We start from the raw sequence: 19795 nt of genomic DNA, 5'->3' as shown, positions 1-19795 counted from the left end.
GTAAAGATACTCTGAATGGTATATGTAGCAATGATAATTCTCATATACAAATATTGAATTGAGTGAATAAAATATGCTTAAAATACTTTTTTTAAGTCACGTGACACATCTTTGAAACCTCGAACAAAGCTGTCGTCAATATTTTGACTTCCATAAGTACTACCACATCCATCTAGATGTACCTTGGCCTTCAACTTTCCCATTATCAACTTTGATCTTTTTCCCTTCTTTTTCACCTTACCCGCTCCCCTCTTCACAGCCTGTCTTACTGCCTTGTCGACCTCTTTCAGTAAGTCAGATTGAAACGGTTTCTCTTTGGTCTTTACCATAGCATCTCTGATCTTATCCAAAAGTTCATTCTGTTTGTTTTTTCTTTTTTCTTTAGTATGGAAGTTTTATTGTCAAAAAACAAGAAAGTTATCAGAGATCGCGGGGAAATTCTGACCCAGCAGTTTTTGCAGTTCCTCGCCGTAGTCCCTTTCCCTTAAGTAATCTCCCCCTGTAAATAAAAGGATGGTGTATGGGGATATTTCTGGCTCAAAGAGGTCCAGGAATCGCTTGTACATCTCAAAATCCTCTTTCTCGTAGCCGTTGAACTTCATGACGTAGACAAAAATGCAAAACTCAGGTGGGTAGGCCATCACAGACTTCACCACCGTTGTTTTCATTTCTTGGGTTGCTGATTTGGTCCCTGAGAAACCTGGTGTGTCCGTTACCTAAACAAAAATATTGCAAACAATAAAAGCAGGTTACATGAGTTGTCGAAGGTCTATGTATGTTAACTGTTTGTTTTTTGTGCTTATAGCAAAACTCGCCAAAACTTAAGACGTTTAAACAATGATAGAGATCAATGGCAACATGGAAGTGAAACACATTGAGATGACATTAAACACGAGACACAGGACATTGTTTGTAAGTCTTGTCCTTCTTTATATTATTTAGTTTCATTATTGTAGACGTCTGTGAAGCCAAGAGTTGGTAATGTTGACATTTTAATTTTCGTTTCGTTTCGTCGCTGGAAAGTAGTTTTTTTTCGAGAAGTCGGGCAATACTGGGAAGATGAAAATGGAACCTGAGTATTTGCAGGAAGGGGACAGGGGCGGGGGGCAGGCAGGAAAAGAACCACTACAGATGACCCCCGATGTAAACAGGTACTTAGGCGAGATTGGAACCCACGACACCCGATCTTTTTTTCAATCGCAAGGTCTTTGCCGCTGTCTCTTGGTATCTCGTTGATGATTATTCACATAAACCGAAACAACGATTTCTAACTAAACTTATTTATTGCAAGAGCAACATTGAGATAGTACGTAAAGTGTGTGTATGAATATATCTCTATAGACACAAATACCTAAATATGTATGCGTACGTCTGGTGGCTTGACCTACATAAATATATTTAAACGTGACATCATTTCAAATGCTTGCCAGACACAAATTCCCTGCTGAGTGGCTGTCATATTTTACGAAAAATGGCAGCAGCCTAGAACACACGAGTGACCTAGAACTACAGGCTGCACACGTGATCGTCTGTGTGAGGAAGTCAGTCGTGCAAAACGTCATCGCATGGGAAGCAAGATGGCGCGGGTAACACTTCAATACTCACAAAAGGCGGGCAATAGTGGTCTTGTAACGGGGTGCACAGGGGAAAATTCTGGCCTTTGATTGGTTCTTCTCTAACTGGGGCCTTTTATATGAAAAACAGCTCTCTTGGCATCCATTTGGTAGTGCCTGTGAGCTACTGATACTAACTGGGTGTTGAATCTTATACATAAACACACCTGGCTGTGTGCGTCCCCAACGAGATAGAGAGAGGAAAGGTAGGGGGAGAGGAGACAAAAGATAAGAAGGGGAAGAAAAGTTGAAAGTAAAGCTGAAAGACAAGAATCAAACAATCAACACACGAAACGAGGCTCAGCAGTTTACGTGTAATTTGTTTTACGATCACGTCACGTCTTACCTCAATTAATTAGTTTTTTTCCTTCTCTTCGTTCGTCGCGCACCGCCACGGAGATTCTTCAGCTCCTTTGTCCCATCGGAGTCTGTCTGGAATTTCCTGCTGCCTGCGAGAAGCAGTGTGTACCTGTGGCGCTTTTTCCACTACCACGTTTTTCCAGAAGGATGATACGAAAAATGTTCCTCTGTAAGTTTGAAATTACTGCATTTAACACTTGCTTTTTTATAGGTTATTTAAAATTTGCAGAGTTAAGTTTCCCAAGCGACACATTAAACCGTTCGAAAAATATTTGAAAATCGTGTAGACGATTTTGATTAGAGGCTAGAACTAAAATTTATATCCTCACACTTTTCTTCCTGTCTCGTCATAGCAAATGGAATCTCCTCAATAGTTACAAGGTACATATATCTATTAATAGACTGCCTTTGAATGAAATACTTTGCACTGTGCATTCGTCATAAATATTCTTCACTGTTATCACCACATCGATGTTTGGGAGAGTTTCAATCCAATTCCCAGCAAGCACCACTAATCAAAGCACTAAGAATTAATGGGAACCACGATTTTTCAAGGAACAGGACCCGGTGCCGACTGGCGGGAAATGTCGAGAAGTATGGACGTGCAGCACCCTCAACTCCAGCTCTACCTTGCTCATTCTAGACCAGGGGTCTCAAACACGCGGCCCGCGGGCCGAACGCGGCCCGCGAAACATTTGTGTGCGGCCCGCGGCCACGTCCGCGATGTATATGTATGTTGTGCTTTGTGATTAACTCCCGCGGTGAAAATTACCCCCGTTCACAAGCACTTAATTAATGTAATTAATAATTTTTAAAACTTTATTTTAGCATTTAACTGCAGTGACAGTAGTGTTCGTAAAATTTAATGAAAAAACATTTTCTTTTCGTGGTGCGGCCCGCTGACTGGCTGTTACTTTCCACTGCGGCCCACATGCTAATATGAGTTTGAGACCCCTGTTCTAGACCGTCCTCCTCATACCCGAGATCATGTCCCATCATGTCTTCATCTCGGTCATATCGCGCGTACACACAACCAGTCAAATATAGATATACATCATCTGGCTGTATGGTTTGCGCCATGATGTACGAAATTAAAGTTTGAAAAAAAAAAAGACAAAGTTTTCTATGAAACCTAAGTGTTATAAGCTGCTAACAGCGAAACAAATTCGGAGACTGAAAATCTGTTTGAATGTAAAAACAAAATATTGTAAAAGACTTACCTGACGGTTTGCTCATGATTAGCTTTGAATACACGCAGAATAATATCAGTTGTACGATCGCAGGAGTGTTTACGTCTGACGGCCGAGGATTCCAGGAATACGCGCATGCGCAAAGGAGGCAACCGTGGGCTGAACTTTCTTGTTGTGTCCTAGGCCACCGAGGCAAGACCGGTTAGACAGCTTTTTGAGAGCGATCGAGGTCAGATGTGGCGTAGAGTTCGCGACCACACATACAATCAAAATAGTATGTAGCAAGCTCCATCGACGTTCATGACAACTGCAAGAACTCTTCTTGGATCACTGGGACCTGGTATACAGATGCTACATATTATCTCCAACTTTCGTCGGTGGGAATTTTGCATGTGAATTTTTATACATCTTCGCACCTTGAGCTTGCAAACTAACTTGAGCTGCTGACCTGCAAGTGAGTATTCCTCCGTACCCTTCGTCTGCTTCATTACTTAAATTGCATGGACATCTTGCTGCAGGACCCACAAGTATGGGCTGAAGTACTTTTCCCATACACAGAATTCAACCTCTCAGCCACAGTGGGCAATGGCCGGTCAATGAGGGAGCTGACTAAACTTCGGGCATTGGTAATAACATACACACACACATACGGACATCTTAATGTGCAGTGTTATTACTGTTCTCGCGATTTGATTTTGTGATGTTCTGTCTGCAGATTGAAGATTGAAGGACAGAATGCTTGTGGCTTTAAGAGGAAAGAGCAATGAGAAAAATGATGACGGTAAATATAATATGCTATAGATATTATGATGTAATAAAATTTTATAAGATATCGTAAAATATTTATTCTAAAATATTCCAGTTTTCAGTTTTTATTATATCGAAATTTACAGCAAGAATGTAATTACTTTTGCTTGAAAATAAGGATTGTCCTAATGTACAGTACGAGGCGGATGTGAATGTCTTTCAGAAAGTTTATTTTCTGGAATTCTGTTAGCCTGCACTTGGAGTCAGATTTAAGGAATGGAAAAGAAAAATGTTTTCTATGTTGATTGTGTATCAAATGTAGTAAATAAACCACGCACGCAAGCAAACACACACACACACACACACGCGCGCACATGCTACAACTATTTTGAAGCTTTCGAAACATTTTTATCACTCTTCTAAACTAAACATTTTTAATGTTCTTGCTTATTGACTTTTTTAAAATCGACCAGCTTGATACACAACATACATGGGGAAGTTTACATGAAGACTAATGTGCGCTGATCCACAGCTACAACACAGGGGAAAGACAAAGGGGAGTGTGGGGAAGTAACAAACTGGGTTGATATACATCAGAACAGGTAATCACATAACATTTCACATAACATGTCATGCAGTTGACGTGAATGAAATAATGCGTTTGAACTTCTACTGACTGTTGTGTGTCAATAACCTTTCTTTGGCAGCCAACTGGCACGGTTCGAACCCCGAGCTACCTTTATCAATCGAGGACAAGTAGTTGCCCTGGGGATATAGGGTAAGTGAAGGAAAATGCTCTCGTCTCCGCGGTGTTCAGACCCCACAAGTTTTGTTTTACCCTTGAGCTGTAGTTATTAAGAGGTGGCAAAGATGCCCTGGGGTACAAAAACAGTGAGTGGTGTCCGTGGGGTCTGGGCATAGTAACTAAGAACTAGATGCTTTTCTTCATCACGATAGACAATGATAATTGTGATTACTTCACATAACAGAAATTTTAGTTACAATTTTCTGACGACTACAATATTTGTACAGTATGGAGGTGTTATGAAAACAGTTAATCAATTTCAAAACAAACTACAAATTAAATTTCCCAAAAAGAAACATTAAAAGAAAGCTAAACATACGCAAGATAATGTGCATGGTAAAGATGTTGTTATACATAATCATCTTGTTAGTAAAACATAGAGATATATATGTCATAATTAAATGGAGGAATAACACCCTCTGTTTTTTTTTTAAATCGCTAAAACAAATGCAATTCAACAAGCTAAAGTACAGAAAGTAATAATGTGTAAACCATACACTGAACTACTGTCATGAACACAATACGTAGAAGCTGAGAAACCTTATTTCTCCTTTCTCTCTGCGAGCTTTTATTCTTCTTGTCTTTTTGTACGTGCTGCAAGAGTGTGTCAAGAGTAAGAGAAGCTCTATATGATGTGTGAACTGTTCATTCCTAAATAACTTCAACTTTCACCTCTTTTCTGACATCGGTTTTCGCCTTCTTGGGTTTCTTTTCCTTCTCATCTTTGTCGACCTCAGATACTTTCCTCTTTATAGCCTTCCTTAAGTACTCATCGGTCCTCTCTAGGATGTCGAATGTAAATGGTTTCCCGCTAGTCACCGCCTGGACATCTTTGATTTTATCCAGCAGGCGGTAGGTCTGGTTTTTCTTCTCTGTTGGAGAGGCTGTATTGTCGAACACGATGTAGTTGCTGGACAGCTGAAAGAAATCTTGACCCATCAGCTTCTCCAGCTCGTCTCGGTGGTGCTTCCTCTTTAAGTAATCTCCTCCTGTAAACAGAGTGATGGTGTACCTGCTCATGTCTGGCCCAAAGGTGTCAAGGAATCGCTTGTACATGAGAAAATCATGTCGGGTGTAGCCGTTAAACTTCATGACGTAGACAAAGGTGTAAAACTTAGGTCGGTAGGCGGTCGCTGACTTCACCACCGTTGTTACCATTTCTTGGGCTGTTGCTTTGGTCTCTGAGAAACCTGGCGTGTCCGTCACCTGCAAAGAATGATAGTTTCTGACTGGGTGTAAAACACTAATTTCCTTCTCCCGCATCCCTTTCAGACACTTGTTAAAAAGGTTGGTTATGTTCTCGTTAGGTTGTATTAGTTTCCTGATAAAAGAGCTTACATTTTCATGATTTCGCATAATAGTGGAAACTGGGAATTGTGCAAAGGAACCTGAGTATCTTTGGAAACAAAAGCTACAGATGACCAACCCCCAAAATAATTTTAGGCGAGACTGGAACACACAATACCCAATCTTCTTTGACTGTCATTGCGCCAAGTGCTTTGCGCTGCTTGTACCTTCTTGATGCCATTTTGTTTCCATAGCAACATGATTGCTCGAATAATATAAGTAGGTCTATTCATAGCATGAGCAATACTGACATATTTTGAAAAGTGTATCAGGACCAGGGATGGGCAAGCTACTTTTAATTTGTAGCCGGCTAGGCTACAGCTACTTTTTTTCAAAATGTAGCCGGCTACACTACAGCTACAATTTTCCAAAAAGTAGCCAGCTACTTAGGGCTACTTTTAAAATGTAGCCAGCTTCTTTTGGCTACTTTTAAAAGCGTGATGTTATAACAAGTTAGCTGTAGCCAGCTGGCTGTAGCAACATACACAAACATCAAACATACACACTAAACACTATTACTTGCTTTAAAAGTTTTTTATTATAATAATGAAACGGAGAACTGCGATATACCGACAATTTTTATTTAGTGAATCCATAAATGCTTTCATTCATTCCTTGCCCCCTTCCTCCCCGCCTTTTTCACACAATAAGTACACATATTTTACGATTATATTAAACATTTCTGGATCTTTTTCCTCATCCTGTTTTAGTGACAAAAGAAATTATATAAGTTTTCCGATAAACATTTGTTTTCTATAACTATTTGTTCCCTATTACTTAGAAATGAAAACTAACAGATGCTTAAGTATCAGGTACCTGGTGGAATTTTCAATAAGTTAGGTTATGTGGTGATGAAAAATGTCAACCTCTTCTCAATACTGTGACAATGAACAACAGACCATTGAAATAAATGAGTTTGCATGGAATATATAAGTAACACTGCTTAATCTAATTTAGGCAAGCAGATCATAAGGCATTTTTTTGTAACACTGACACTGAAAACAAAGAAAGGAACACAAACTAATTGTTTCCAAAAGCTGATAGGGTGAAAGTATAGTCCTGGCATACTAGAATAGAGTTTAATTATTATAGTAGGATGTCAAATGTAGCATATTATAAAACCTGAAATATTTTTTTTAAAATGATCTGATACAAGATATATTTATTTTAAATCTTTAATCTTGAATTTCGCTGTTTGTCGTTTTTGACATCCAGTCCTAAACTATAAAAAATATTTCTCAAGATTGGCTTGTGCTACAGCAGTAAAATTTTGCATTTTGTTTAGAAATGCATAAGCTACAAAGTGATGGCATTTGAGAATATGGTATAAACATTACTTTTAATAAAATTAACATTTTTCTAAATATTTTCTAAATATTTAATTGCCACATTCACACTGAGTCGGGGGGTACCATGTCTGATTTTTTATATCTCCTAGAAATCTTGAGATATCAAAACGCCTTATGCATCAGTTTTCTTATCAGTGCCTCTAGTTTACAAAAAACCCAAAACCTTTGGTATATGACTTATGGTATTGTGTAAATTTGTTTTTAAAATGCTTGTACGTTTTGAAACAAAAACGTTGATTAAGTCACAATTTTCACTTTAGGTACTCAAAAACAGTTTTAAAGTGCTATATTTATGTTATTTTGTTACTCTATATTAAAACCCCTAAAGAATATTTTAAAATATGGATTTTAATTTTTGGAGTGTACCGGTAACCTTAAACAAATCTACATTCTTTTAGTCCTTCATGGAATTGAATTTGACCAGAACTTTGGCCTCGAAGTTGTTGTCTGTCATCCTAGTGCGCAGCTTTGTCATGATAGTCTGCCAGACTGAACAATCTCTCAACAATTCTTGCATTTGAAACTATACCCACATTTTGTGGCTTCGCAAAATGTAAAAATTTCAAATAAAGCTGGAAATTGATGGGTACGTCCATCTTCGTTTTTCAAATGAAACAAAATACCGCTCCCGCCACTTGGACGACACAGTACTTGCGGTTACTGAGCGTGCGAGACACGTGGTGTCTGGCTGTCAAGACACCGAGCAGTGAGAGCAGTGGCTGTCGTCGTCTTGCTGACACGCTGTCGACGAATGGTCGTGAAAGTAGCCAACATGTAGTCAAGCTACGGCTACTTTCTAAAATGTAGCTACGGCTACAAGCTACTTTTTTAAAATTTGTAGCCGGCTAAGCTACAAGCTACAAAATTTGTAGCCAGCTACAGTACTACTCCCCATCCCTGATCAGGACACACACACACATATAATTATATGCAAACACAAATATGTGCGTGGGTAGCTGCTTGAGTGTATTAGGACGAAAGCTCACACGGAGTTTGTGATTTACGAGAAATCGGAGCATCCTAGAAAATATTAGTGACCATAAACCACCCGATGCTTGTCACGCTGTCTATGCACTGGGAACCAGACTCCGCAGGTAACAAAGGTCATATGAGTGGGAGGGGCGCCGAGCGGTGCACTGTTTGACCGTAGCTTTTACTGTTAAAACGCATTTAACCTGTCTACGCATGATTTATTTATCATTAACATTTGTGTGATTTGATTGGCTCTTTTCCAACTGGTGTCCTATATGGGAGGAATAGCTCTCTCGACGCTGAATGAACCCTTGGTGGCGCTCTTGTGCAAAGTTTGAATCACAATAAGTACACACCCAGTGCGCGTACACCCGGTTAAAGAGACGGGTAGGTTATGAGACCAGAACACGGACTTGCAAGCTCTTTAGCGAACTTGAATGGGTGTACAGAGTCAACTGGTGTCAGAAAGTAAATAGAGACCCGTGAATTTATGTTATAGTCAGCGTGTTACCTCAATTGTTCGTCTTTGTCCTTCCTTTCGTTCCTTTCGCACCTCCACGGATCGCTGCAGCTCCCTCGTCACACCCCCCACACCTGATCCGGTCTGAAAGTTGTCTTCCCCGAGGAGGCTGTTACCCGTGGAGCTTTTTCCACTTCCACACTTTCCCAGGAGGATGATACGATAATGTTCATCTGCAAATAACACGTTGAGTTTATTCGTTGAGCTTTGTTTTTGAAATTTAATGTCAAATTTAAATTCTGTGTTTGTTGGTATCATTTCATTAATTATAGTGACTTAAAACTAAGTAAAATTTAGATAAAAACACACAAGAAAACATTCAAGCAGCTCCTACATCACACATGTGTAGAAACTACAACTAAGATGTCTCGCCCCAAGCTTTTCTTGCCTACAAGGTGTGTATATATAATAGGATTGTGTCCCCTGGTGTCAACACCACACCTGGCGGTGTGAACTCGTTTCCTAGTGAGTTTTCCTCGCTGTTATCGAGCTTTTCAACGACAGTTTCATCAGTTTCATCAGCAAGTCGCCACTAAATCAAAGTAATTCTACCAGAGGGCCACACATTTGTGGAGGATCAGAACCAGGCGCGGAGAGGCGGACATTTGTATTTCACACCCTCGTATGAGTTCGATCCCCTTCATCATCAATACTGCTCACTTCATCTGCGCCTCGTACCGAGTATCCCTAGTCCATCGACTGTCTTTACCCCTGATCATGTCGCTGAGTACACATGTAATCAAAGACAAGTGCCGCTTCCTGATAAGGAGATAACAAGAATGAAAGATCAAGAAGTTATCATGTAAGCAGCTACGGAGACTGAAAATACGTTTTGAATGCACAAACAGAATATTGTAAAGACTTACTTGACACGCCGTGCCCTGATTTGTTGTGAATACCACAATAGTAACGCACTAGCGGTTGAGTAATCACTACAACGGCTTTCTGGCATTCGCGCATGCGCAAAGGAGACAACCGCGAAACCGAAAAGTAAGAATTGTTAACAACTCACCTGACTTGGAGGCTCACACCTGGATAGCGAGGCATTAACCGTCAGAAACTATCCTGACAGATAATTAATTTGTCCAAAACAATAGGAAAACAAGTTTTAGGAAAAAAGAAAACCTAGAAGTTATGGGTCCTCTGCATAATTTAGTCATTTTAATAAGAGGACGCCTCGTCATCAAATGGAATTATCGGGATTTTGATTTTGTTGTGCCAAATATTCTGCTTGTAGGATGGGCGTTAAAAATATTGTGAAATATTAAATTATAAAGAGATCAGATATTTTTCTATTTTTCTTCTTAGACTTCACCTGATGAAACAGAAACGAAATAATGAAGTGTGGAGGCCAAACGATCTACGAAGTCTGAATTCCCTCAAACACCACTCGTTAGATTCGTCTCAAAATATGGTGAGATAGAAAACAAACAATATAATAACGATCACTCTTTATGTGGTATAGAAACAGCTGATACTGAGTTTGTTTATCTAGTGGATATGTCGAGTGTTTTGTTTTTTTTCCACAGATCCGCCTGACTAGACACACTTTACACAAAACACTGATATTGAGTGTGCAAGCTTCTGAGCTCAGGTTGTAGGGTTAGACTTGTAGGGTTAGAGGTCATCCCTATAACTCATAAATATGTCGCCTGTATCTTTTGAAAGTGTCTGAGGTAGTGGTGTTCACATTCTGTGTTCTTATTATGAGACGAGTTCAAAATAACAATATAGATGATGTAAAAAAAGTGTCCATTCTCCTCTGTGGCCGAAAGGTCTGGATGGTCCTGCTGTTAGAAACAGTTGCAGACCTCGGAGATTCGATACCTAGAGGTTCCAGTCGTGTGTATGGTCCACAGTTGTGGCTACAGTGGGGTTGTTAGTATAGAAGGTTTGTAAGGGCTGTAGTCCAGGGTACTGATGTGCCTTTGCTTCATGGATAAGGCCCCATGTTTTATAAAACGTACCCCAAATAACAAGTTTACAAACACTCGGCCTGAATAAACAAGTTTACAAACACGTGACCAGACCAGTGATCGCGGTGTACGTGTGATGATAGCCAAAGGTCTTTAGCTCCAGGGATGTACTTAGTCATCGCACTGAAAACACTTGTTTACACACAAAAAGGAAAATGACGAGGGTTAGCCAACATCATGTATGCCAGAGATGTTGGTAACGTTTGTTGAGTCTGTGTCTTCCTGGCACTTTAGTCCCCGTTACGAAAAAAGCTAACACAACCGATACCAATTCGAGCGGGTCTGCAGGAGAGCATGAGAAAGTGATTTTTTTTTTGTAATTGCTGCGAACGGGAATAATGGGAAGGAGAGAGCGGTGCGCAGTGGTGGGGCAGGCGGAGCAGCAGCGCAGGCCCGGCTGTGCGAGAGAATGCCTGATCGATGACGACGAGGGTCCTCGCGCTGACTTCATTGGCGGGCGTTCTGACACACAGCCACTGACAATACCCCCTCGTCGCCCAATTCTTCTGCGCATTGCCAGCTGGTAGGTCTCTTCTCTCTCTTGGTTTATTCCTACTCTCTGAGGATTCTGTGAAGGCTGCCTTCAGAGTATCCAATACCAGCGTGACAGTTTGTTGTTAGAGTTATATTGGAAACAAAACACCTCGTATTCCGGATTAGCGCCCCTCTCCTAAGCTTCTAACCGTTGCCCCTCCCTACGAGTCACTGATCGGACAAGCCACGAGGGTCAGACCGCTAGTTCCTGGGGTGTCTTCTCCTGGTCGTGATGTTTGATGACGTGTACGACGAACTGACCAGGCTCGAGGATCCTGGTATACGATTGACGCGAAAATCACGAGAGCTGACTTATCGAATATTGCCTCAGCATTATAATGCCACGACACGCGTTGCCCGGATTATTCCTCGCCCTTTCGTATCCGTGAATCTTTGAGACTAAAATATAGCTTCAGCTCTGCTGGGATACAACAGTTTCCCCTCAAACTCTGATTTGCCTGCCATTCAAGATGAGCTAAGCAGTCAAACATTAACTATCGACGAGCGCTTCCATTCAGTTATTATTTTGTCTCGTGCTTTACCCTGCATCTGTTATGCCGTAAACGATCTGGCCATTTGCGATGCTTACTTTGACCTATTCTGTTAGATTGTAATCGACGAGCCAATCAGCTCAACCTGCCAGCATCAGCAGGGCTGTTCACAGAGCCACTGATTGTCTGTTTTGTATAATTCCTGAGCTGTTAGGTGATTTCCAGCTCGTCGACCCACCTCCTGACATTATTGTACCGTGCCCTATCAGGCGGTGGAGTAGCCTTCGTTGTAACGTCCACCCTAATGGTACACCAACTCTCCACTGAGAGATATTACAGCCTCGCAATCACTTTCATTGGATGACATTACAATACATGACGTAAATCAAGTAGTCAATAGGCGACACGGTAAGAAGTTCAGGAGTTAACTGTAACAAACAGCTGTAATCTATCTGCTTAAGCAATTGACACCTCATTATTCCAGTGCGCTCCGATCACTATGTCTGATGCAATGACAGTGACGCCAAGCCGGAAGAAGTTGATTGACACATCACTACACAGATGCAAGCAGTGCGAAGATACAGGCAACTAATGACTCGCCCAAGGAATGACCCCATGGTGCCGCTTTACAACAGGGTACAAGGAGAAGGAATGATACTGTCGATCTGATTGTTTAAACCATATAATCACTGTAGCACAAAAACTTTGTTATTGGTTTCTTTTCATCAGTGCATCTTGTTGACTGACCCTGCTTAGTGTACACAAGGATAACTGTCGGTGCGATATGCAATTGATTACGCCCAAAGTCGGCGGTGTATAGAGGAGCTCCTAGTGCATATGGACTTACTAGATAAATTTACTTAGTGTAGACTATCAGAGTGATAGGAAAACAATGATTATCTGCTCTTGATCACGAGGGGAAGGACGTGCATCACTTCATTATCAAAAAAGAGATATGCGGACATACAAGACCACGTGATGGACCAAAACGCCCGCGACACCCTCGTAAAAGAAAATCCTATGGACTGGATCAAAGCAATCAGATAGTTTCTGTTCGGCAGAATTCCAGAGAAAATGCATTTCAGGGTGCTTTTCTGTGAAGGTGGTAACAATCTCTGTGACAGAGGACTGTTAGACACACGAACCATTTATATTCTTCGGTGATGCACTCGCAGACGAGTCTCCTTGCTCTAAGAGTCAGCGGTCGGTCTTTTGCACAGACCAGTAGTAGACATGCTTCGAGAAAGGATCTCTAGCATAAAAAAACCAAAATGAAAAAAAATGACAAGGATCAAAAAAGATAAATGTAAGAGCCCGCATGGAGTCTATTAGCGGCATTGCCTAGTCCATTGACAAGATGCGGTGAGTTATACAGCACTACACACTTTGGCTGATCTGACTTTGCGTTACATTTCTGCACAGGATTCAGGATTTCAGCGAGTCAAAAGGGACCTATTCTCTCTCACAGACGACTTTCTTTCGCTACACGCGCTGCTCCAGCCAGAGATGACCAGTCATTGTGATGAAGCGGAAGCGTTCTTCTACCGGCCCTGTCCGTTGCCTCAGGTCAAAGCGGGTGTGGGTTGAGCTTGTTCATCTTACTCTCTCCTCTTCTAGCTTTCTTTCTAGAAGACAGATGAATACTTCGATGCGATGATGATGATGATTGAGGATGCATGATGATGATGGATGATGATGATTGATGATATTGATAGATGATGATTGATCACCCTCTCGTCTCACTCTCGACAGCTTACCATTCCCAGCCTTTTAGGCTTAACATTTGCCTTCCTTTTTTGCCTTGGTGGTATTTGCTTCTTGAAAGATGTGCAAGATAGAAGAAGTAATCGCTGCTCCGCAAAAAGAGAGTTGACTGCTAACCGTTGATTTTCTGAGCAGCTGAGGTCTCTTATATCGAACTAGCCTGGCGAATGACCTACCTCCGCGCCGCCCCCAAAAAAAAAAAAAACAAATATAAGAACACAATCAGCAGGATCGAGCGCGAAGCTTCGGGTCCTGGACGCTTCCGCTGCCCACTAAGCAGTTCGTCAAGACACCTACACCCGCGCCAGCCACGCTCACACTGTGGCAACTAACTCTTCTGCTGCATTTCTGCCCTGAGCACACCAGCTCTCCTACCCGTGCGAAGCATCTTCGTCCTCCCCCCGTGCCCCTCGCTCGCTCGTCCTGCCATCACACTTCACTGTAGCGTGGTTCGCTTGTAGGGGGGAATGCAGTTCTCTTATTTGACTCGAGAGCCTTGTAGTGCCGAGCGGCTGCTAGTCGTGCGACCTCAGCATTGAGCCGGAGGCGGCTTCCTGAGGGAGGTGTCCATTCGGCTCAGAGGTCGAATGTGGCCTCAGCTTACCCGCAGAAGTTGGTTCACTTCTGCTCTACTGTGTAACAAGTGGCTGAAACTGGCCGAGGTTCGGACACTGTACACTGTAGAAGCGGATAGCTCTACGAGTGCTATTTTCACCCGTCGCCGCTAGTATCCACCGCGCGGATCCCCTATGTGAGCACTCAAATACGCCTCTGCACAACGGAGCTCATTAACTGACGTTGAATTAGTTCTTGACGCATGCGCAACGGATAACAAGTAAAAAGATGAAGACGTTGTTTGGCCGCCATTTGATGTTTATAGAGAGAGACATTCTACTGTCGGATGGAATGCTGTGATTTTACGTGTTGACAAAAGTCGAGCAAAGCAGCTGGCAAGACAGTGTATACCTGGAATGGTTCTTGGTGTTCACTGGGAGCTTGCTGAGGGTGGCTGGGGTGGGCCGCGGCAGGCAGCAAGTCAGTCGCCTATGCGTGGATTCTCGATCTCCTGAAGTTGAAACCCATACAACCATTGGTTTCCTGAGATCTTTACACACAACTTTGAAAATCCTGGGTGTGTCGGAGGCTCGACTGTTATCTGGTAAGAAGGGTCTTAGAGAAAAAAGTTCTAGAGTTTTGTGAGAGTTTTGTCAAGGAAAATAGTGGCGTCTCGCATGTGCGCTTTTGTATTCTTCATTTTTTCTTTCTTGCTTTCATTTTGGTTTTTCGTTCGGGCGTTGATTGCAGTAAGTCCTACTTGTATATCCTTTTGCATACTAAAACGATTGTGCCTTGAGCACTCAGGGAAGTAATCCAACTTGCTCATGTGCTTCAAAGCGCGCACTCGGTCCGCGATGTAATGTGGGGTGAGCAGGTCACTTGGAGCCTGCTGGCACAAGACAAATCTGTCTGCAGACATTTTCGATTGTTGTGTGTTCGCCCCGATCTTCTGACTCCGGCCAAGTGTCCTGTGGTGAACTGTGGCCTGATTCCCACGTGCACTACCGACCGTGTTCTCGGCCGCAAGTGTTATCCACAGTCTGCACTCTTGATGCAGCGTGGCGGTGTGGGCACACGGTAGCAGCCCGCTAACCTCCCTCCCTCCTCAACGCCGGCCATGTGGGGCTATCCGACGACGCCCGTGTCGCCACGGGCGGTCGGCGTCGAGGGTTGCGCTCGGATGAACGAGTGCGTGAGCTCGAATGACGGGAAGAGATGAGGTCGTCAGTGCTCGATGAGTAAGGTGAGTGTGCGTGATTGAATGAGGTGAGTGGGTTAGAAATGTTGGGATATGAATGTTTAATCAGGCGCTTACGACTCACCAATCATATTATTTTTCGGGTTTGGTGAGCAGTTAGGTGTGCTTTAAAGGTTTGTGTATCTGTGTGTATGTGTGTGTGCGAGCCCCTATTGCGATAGCGTTTTTGTAACCTTGTTGCTTTTGGATACACACTTTAACGCTGTATCTCTGACTGCAGGGAACTAAGAGCTGTGGTCTGACCGAGCGAAGTTTATTAACTTTTGTGAGAGTCGTGGCATTCTTGTCGTGTGCCAGGTCTATCCCTTAGTGGTGTAAAGCTGACATCGGATGCGCTCCGATGGGTGAGGGCCGACTTAGTGCCGAAAGGAAATGGGTATACAATTCTGTTCGTGCGGGCGTCCACCGGTCTCTTCCACCTGTGCTAGCGCCCTTCTACCTATTCTAGCTCGTCTTGTATGCTGTAGTCTTAGAGCAACCGGCGTGATACGCTTCCTATTTTCAGCATGTGTATGATACTTGTCTCTGGTACTTGACTTCCTGGTGCCGTGATGCCACTCATTGTGTTGCGTTAGCCTCTCTGACTTCGAACGCTCAATGTGGGTGATATCTTGGGTTTGCTGAATTTGTGTGTCGCTAGTCTTAGCTCATACTAGATATACTACGACCGGGTGGATTCTTTAGTTCTCACAAATGGAAAGGTCAGAGGGGGGTAGCGGCGCATGAGTGAGCTGTGTGGTGTGTGCGAAGCACCTGCCACAAGCCGCCGCTAGCCAGTCCAGTACCCAGCATCTTCAGCCTGTGCTTGGTCCTACCTGCCCGTCGTGCAGAGTCTGTCACAGTCGGACTGCTACTTGCGCGGGCAAGTGTGGGAGCGGAGCGTGGCAGTCCGGGGTCCGTTCGCAAACAGACCGTGGGGAGAGGTGGGTCCAACGCGTCATGCGCCGTGCAGAGCGTCGAAAAGTGCGTGAGCGCGCAGTCTGGGCATCCGGACAACGCTATCGTTCGGATGAGGCGCGGCGACTCCTATGTACAGCGAGCCATCACGCTGCCGGGGGGCCCGTAGACAAGGTTCGTCGTGACGCTACGACAGGGTGCGGCAGCATTCGGTGCTACTGCGAGCGAGGTGATGCTAGCGGAGTCGCTCTGTGGAGCGCGCAGTGGTGGCAGTGTGCGAGAGTGTCGGGGCAACCCGAGACTGACGCGGTGACGATCACGCGGTTGCGCTGTCGGGTGGGGGGTGCAACCATGTCAGGTGTCAAGTGTGTGGGGTGTCTGACCTGACACTCTCATCAAATTCGATTAAATATCTGGTCCATGTTTGGTCAAGAGTGCGGGTGTTGGCGGTGCGCTTCGAACACGAGTGCCGATGACTGGAGTGTGTTCCACTGAATGTGTAGATGCTGCGCAGTTCGTTGGGGCGCGTAACTGAGGTGTGGTGCATAATTGTGGCTAACTTAGAGTCTGCGAGTGGGAAGTATTTGGTGTTGAGAAGGCGGGGTGGGGCTGATTGACATTAGAAGGCGCTGTGCGCGTGACGTCAGAGAGATGTGGGTCCAGATGGAGCAACACGGAGAGTGTCCTGCTCTGACATTGCAGCTGTAAGTTTGGGCGATGTGTGCAAGTCTGACAAGATGTTGGTGTGTCTGTGATGGTCGTCGGGGTAAGCATGAGGGGAGACACGACGTTAGCGACAGTCGCTTATGACGTATCTCGTGCAGTGGTGCTCCGATAAGTGTAAGAGTATTTTTTTTGTAGTGTGTGTGAGGGGGGGCTGGGGTGCTGGCTGGAAGTGCAGCAGTGGCTGGGGACTGGCAGTGTGAGCGTAGTCGCGATTGTAATAATTTCTGTATCACGTAGCCTTTGTGTATAGTGGCGCGCGTGTGTGGTGTTTGGCAGGGGGGCGGGGGACGGGGGTGCGGGGGCCGGGGGCGGGGCGAGGGTGTGTGGCTACCACATATCCCTCACAGGACGCCGTTCTATCTGCAGTCTAGCACATCTCTTAAACCCTGCAACAAGAAGACAGCCTATGAATCACCTGTCACTCCGCGGTGCGTGCGACGTTGTGTGTGTGCAGTCGGCTGGCGGAGTAAGCAGTATGACGTCATCTGTGGATTGGCGGATTTGGGCTAACGAGCAAGGCTGTGGGTCGGCGTGCAGTGTCATCGACCCCTTCGTCACCAGGTTTGACCTCACGGGATCTACAACCGGCCGCCAACGCTAACTGCTGTCTTTTCAAAGGGAAGTAAGTACCCTACCTCGGGTGCTGTGCGCCTCTTACCATGCAGACTAAGTGAGCTAAGTTCGGCTAGTGTACGAGAAGGTCCAAGCATTCGCAGTTTTTTCTTCACACTCAGTGTATGTTCTTGTGATTGTTTGCCGATGCTTCCTATTAACGAGGGACGGAAGAGATGGAGATATCAGCAAGACCCCCCAAATAAGCCGACCCCCATATCCTTCATAGTGAATGAACCACAAATTATGTGCTCCTCTAAAGTCGCCTCCCTTCGCTCTTTCTATTTCTCCTCTCGATTCTTTACTGCAGTGAAATCTTAAATTCAGCAATTCTCTTTAGTCGAAGAGTACACAGTTCAAACCATACAAGACGACATTAAATCTTATCACCCAGATAATTAATCCACCCGCAGCTTAGTCCGCACACACTACTCTCTAAAATCAATTATTTACAAAGAATTCGATGCAACTGCGTTGGCAGATGACTCTCTGGCCACCCTTGTGGCCGAACTGTCCTAGGTGGCGCTAGGTTAGCGTCTGTCACCAACACTACCAGTGCTAGGACTGGCTATCTGGAGTTCAGCATATCTCGTTTCTTCGCAGGACAAAAGTATGTTTCTGCAATGTCAGCATCTCTATCTTCAGAGCTGGCGACTTGTCTCCTTAGATTGCTGCCTTTCTTGTTCTTCTTTCTGTGACTTATTGTGGACAGGTTGTAACTCGCTCACTCCAGTCCAGTAACAACCATAACTTGAATCAGTTAATACCAATTTACCCAATAATATAAATAAATAAAATGCATAAATGAACGCTAGGCATTCATACTAACAAATACTATATGAGAGGAATGAATTGCCCTATAGCCAAGCCTCTACCGCTTGTAGATCTTGTTATGCACGGCTATTGCTAAAAACGAACGTCGATCAACAACTAGATCAAATCGACTTGTTTCATGCCCTCTCGGCAGCCAGTACTCCCAGACCCTGCCATACTTCCGGCTGCTGACCGTCTTACTATTCGGCCACACTTCCCGACCGACACACACACCGGCACGGTACTTCTCATCTCCAGATTTAAGTACCGTCCTGCCTGTCGCTCCTGCCTACTGATCGTCCGCTAGCTCCTCCGAGCCCTTCTCCATATCTGAGATTCACACGCCAATCACAGAAACCGCTCCAAATCACTGAGGCACGTCAGACTCGCGCACGCCCCATCGACTTTCTGTTGTCCGTCACTGCCCATTCCTGCTAGTCCTAGTCCACCATGACTGTGACCTTTGACTATTCCCCCTATTCGTGCTGACTCACAATACACTTTCTCTCTCATTCCGAACTTAACGACTTGACAAAAAGTGTCATTGGAAAAATACGCAGCAAGACACGTCAAAGAACTCCCTTAAATCCGTCTCAAAATGACTTTCTCGATACTTTAGAATAAGAATAGTGTGTCTGTTGATATAATAACCACTACACAACTTCAGCATGCACAATAAATAGCGAGGAAAGATATAAACTCAAAAATGCGCGTGAGCACACCCAATTTTTTGTCAGAATCCTACATCCCTCCCGCAAAACTATATTCTCGACGACTTCACCACGGAATACATTCTATCTGACTGGTAAATTTTTACTGATTTTTATTGAACTTCTAGACAACATTTTTGTGTCATGCAGTGGACATAGTGAATCGAATACGTCTGAGTACCATCTTTGTAAACATGGACAGACAACCGAAATAGTTACAGTCATCGGTTGCAATCGACAGCGGTCGATCGCGATGGCTGACCACATCTGACACTCTGGCGCATTGCGACAGCCGTGCACTGACCTTGTCCCGCGCGATGACGTAACTCCCACCGCGCGACCTGGCACATCTAACGTCCTCATGTGCTTCATTCTTCGTCTTCGCCACCATCAGTGCTAGCACTTCGCCGCGACGCTCACCACACGCCACACTACACCAACCAGTACCAGGCCACCGCCCGAACCGGCGGGCAGGCCGCTTCGGCATGGATGCACGGCGACTCAGGACGAAGTGACCGTCACATGACGATGTAAGAGATCCACGCGAACTTTC

General features: G+C 44.2%; 1 protein-coding gene and 1 long non-coding RNA gene across 2 annotated transcripts; one reads left to right on the top strand and one right to left on the bottom strand.

Moving 5' to 3' along the window:
* Positions 1 to 2949: 2949 nt before the first annotated feature.
* LOC112560058 lies at positions 2950 to 10995 on the top strand. Its single transcript, XR_003098466.1, has 4 exons — positions 2950 to 3617; positions 3879 to 3944; positions 4618 to 4688; positions 10212 to 10995. It is a non-coding gene; the product is annotated as an uncharacterized LOC112560058 (long non-coding RNA).
* LOC112560056 (GTPase IMAP family member 4-like) lies at positions 4302 to 9547 on the bottom strand. The gene is made up of 2 exons (XM_025231627.1): positions 8895 to 9547; positions 4302 to 5921 (listed from the first exon to the last, which is right to left on the bottom strand). Exons 1-2 carry the CDS (start codon positions 9159 to 9161, stop codon positions 5367 to 5369), a joined length of 822 nt encoding a protein of 273 aa, XP_025087412.1. The 5' UTR covers positions 9162 to 9547; the 3' UTR covers positions 4302 to 5366.
* Positions 10996 to 19795: the final 8800 nt, after the last annotated feature.

The sequence above is a fragment of the Pomacea canaliculata genome, linkage group LG3 (assembly GCF_003073045.1).
Source record: "Pomacea canaliculata isolate SZHN2017 linkage group LG3, ASM307304v1, whole genome shotgun sequence".
Taxonomy (NCBI): domain Eukaryota; kingdom Metazoa; phylum Mollusca; class Gastropoda; order Architaenioglossa; family Ampullariidae; genus Pomacea; species Pomacea canaliculata.
Note: the sequence above shows the minus strand (reverse complement) of the source record. Positions and strands in the feature narration are given on the sequence as shown.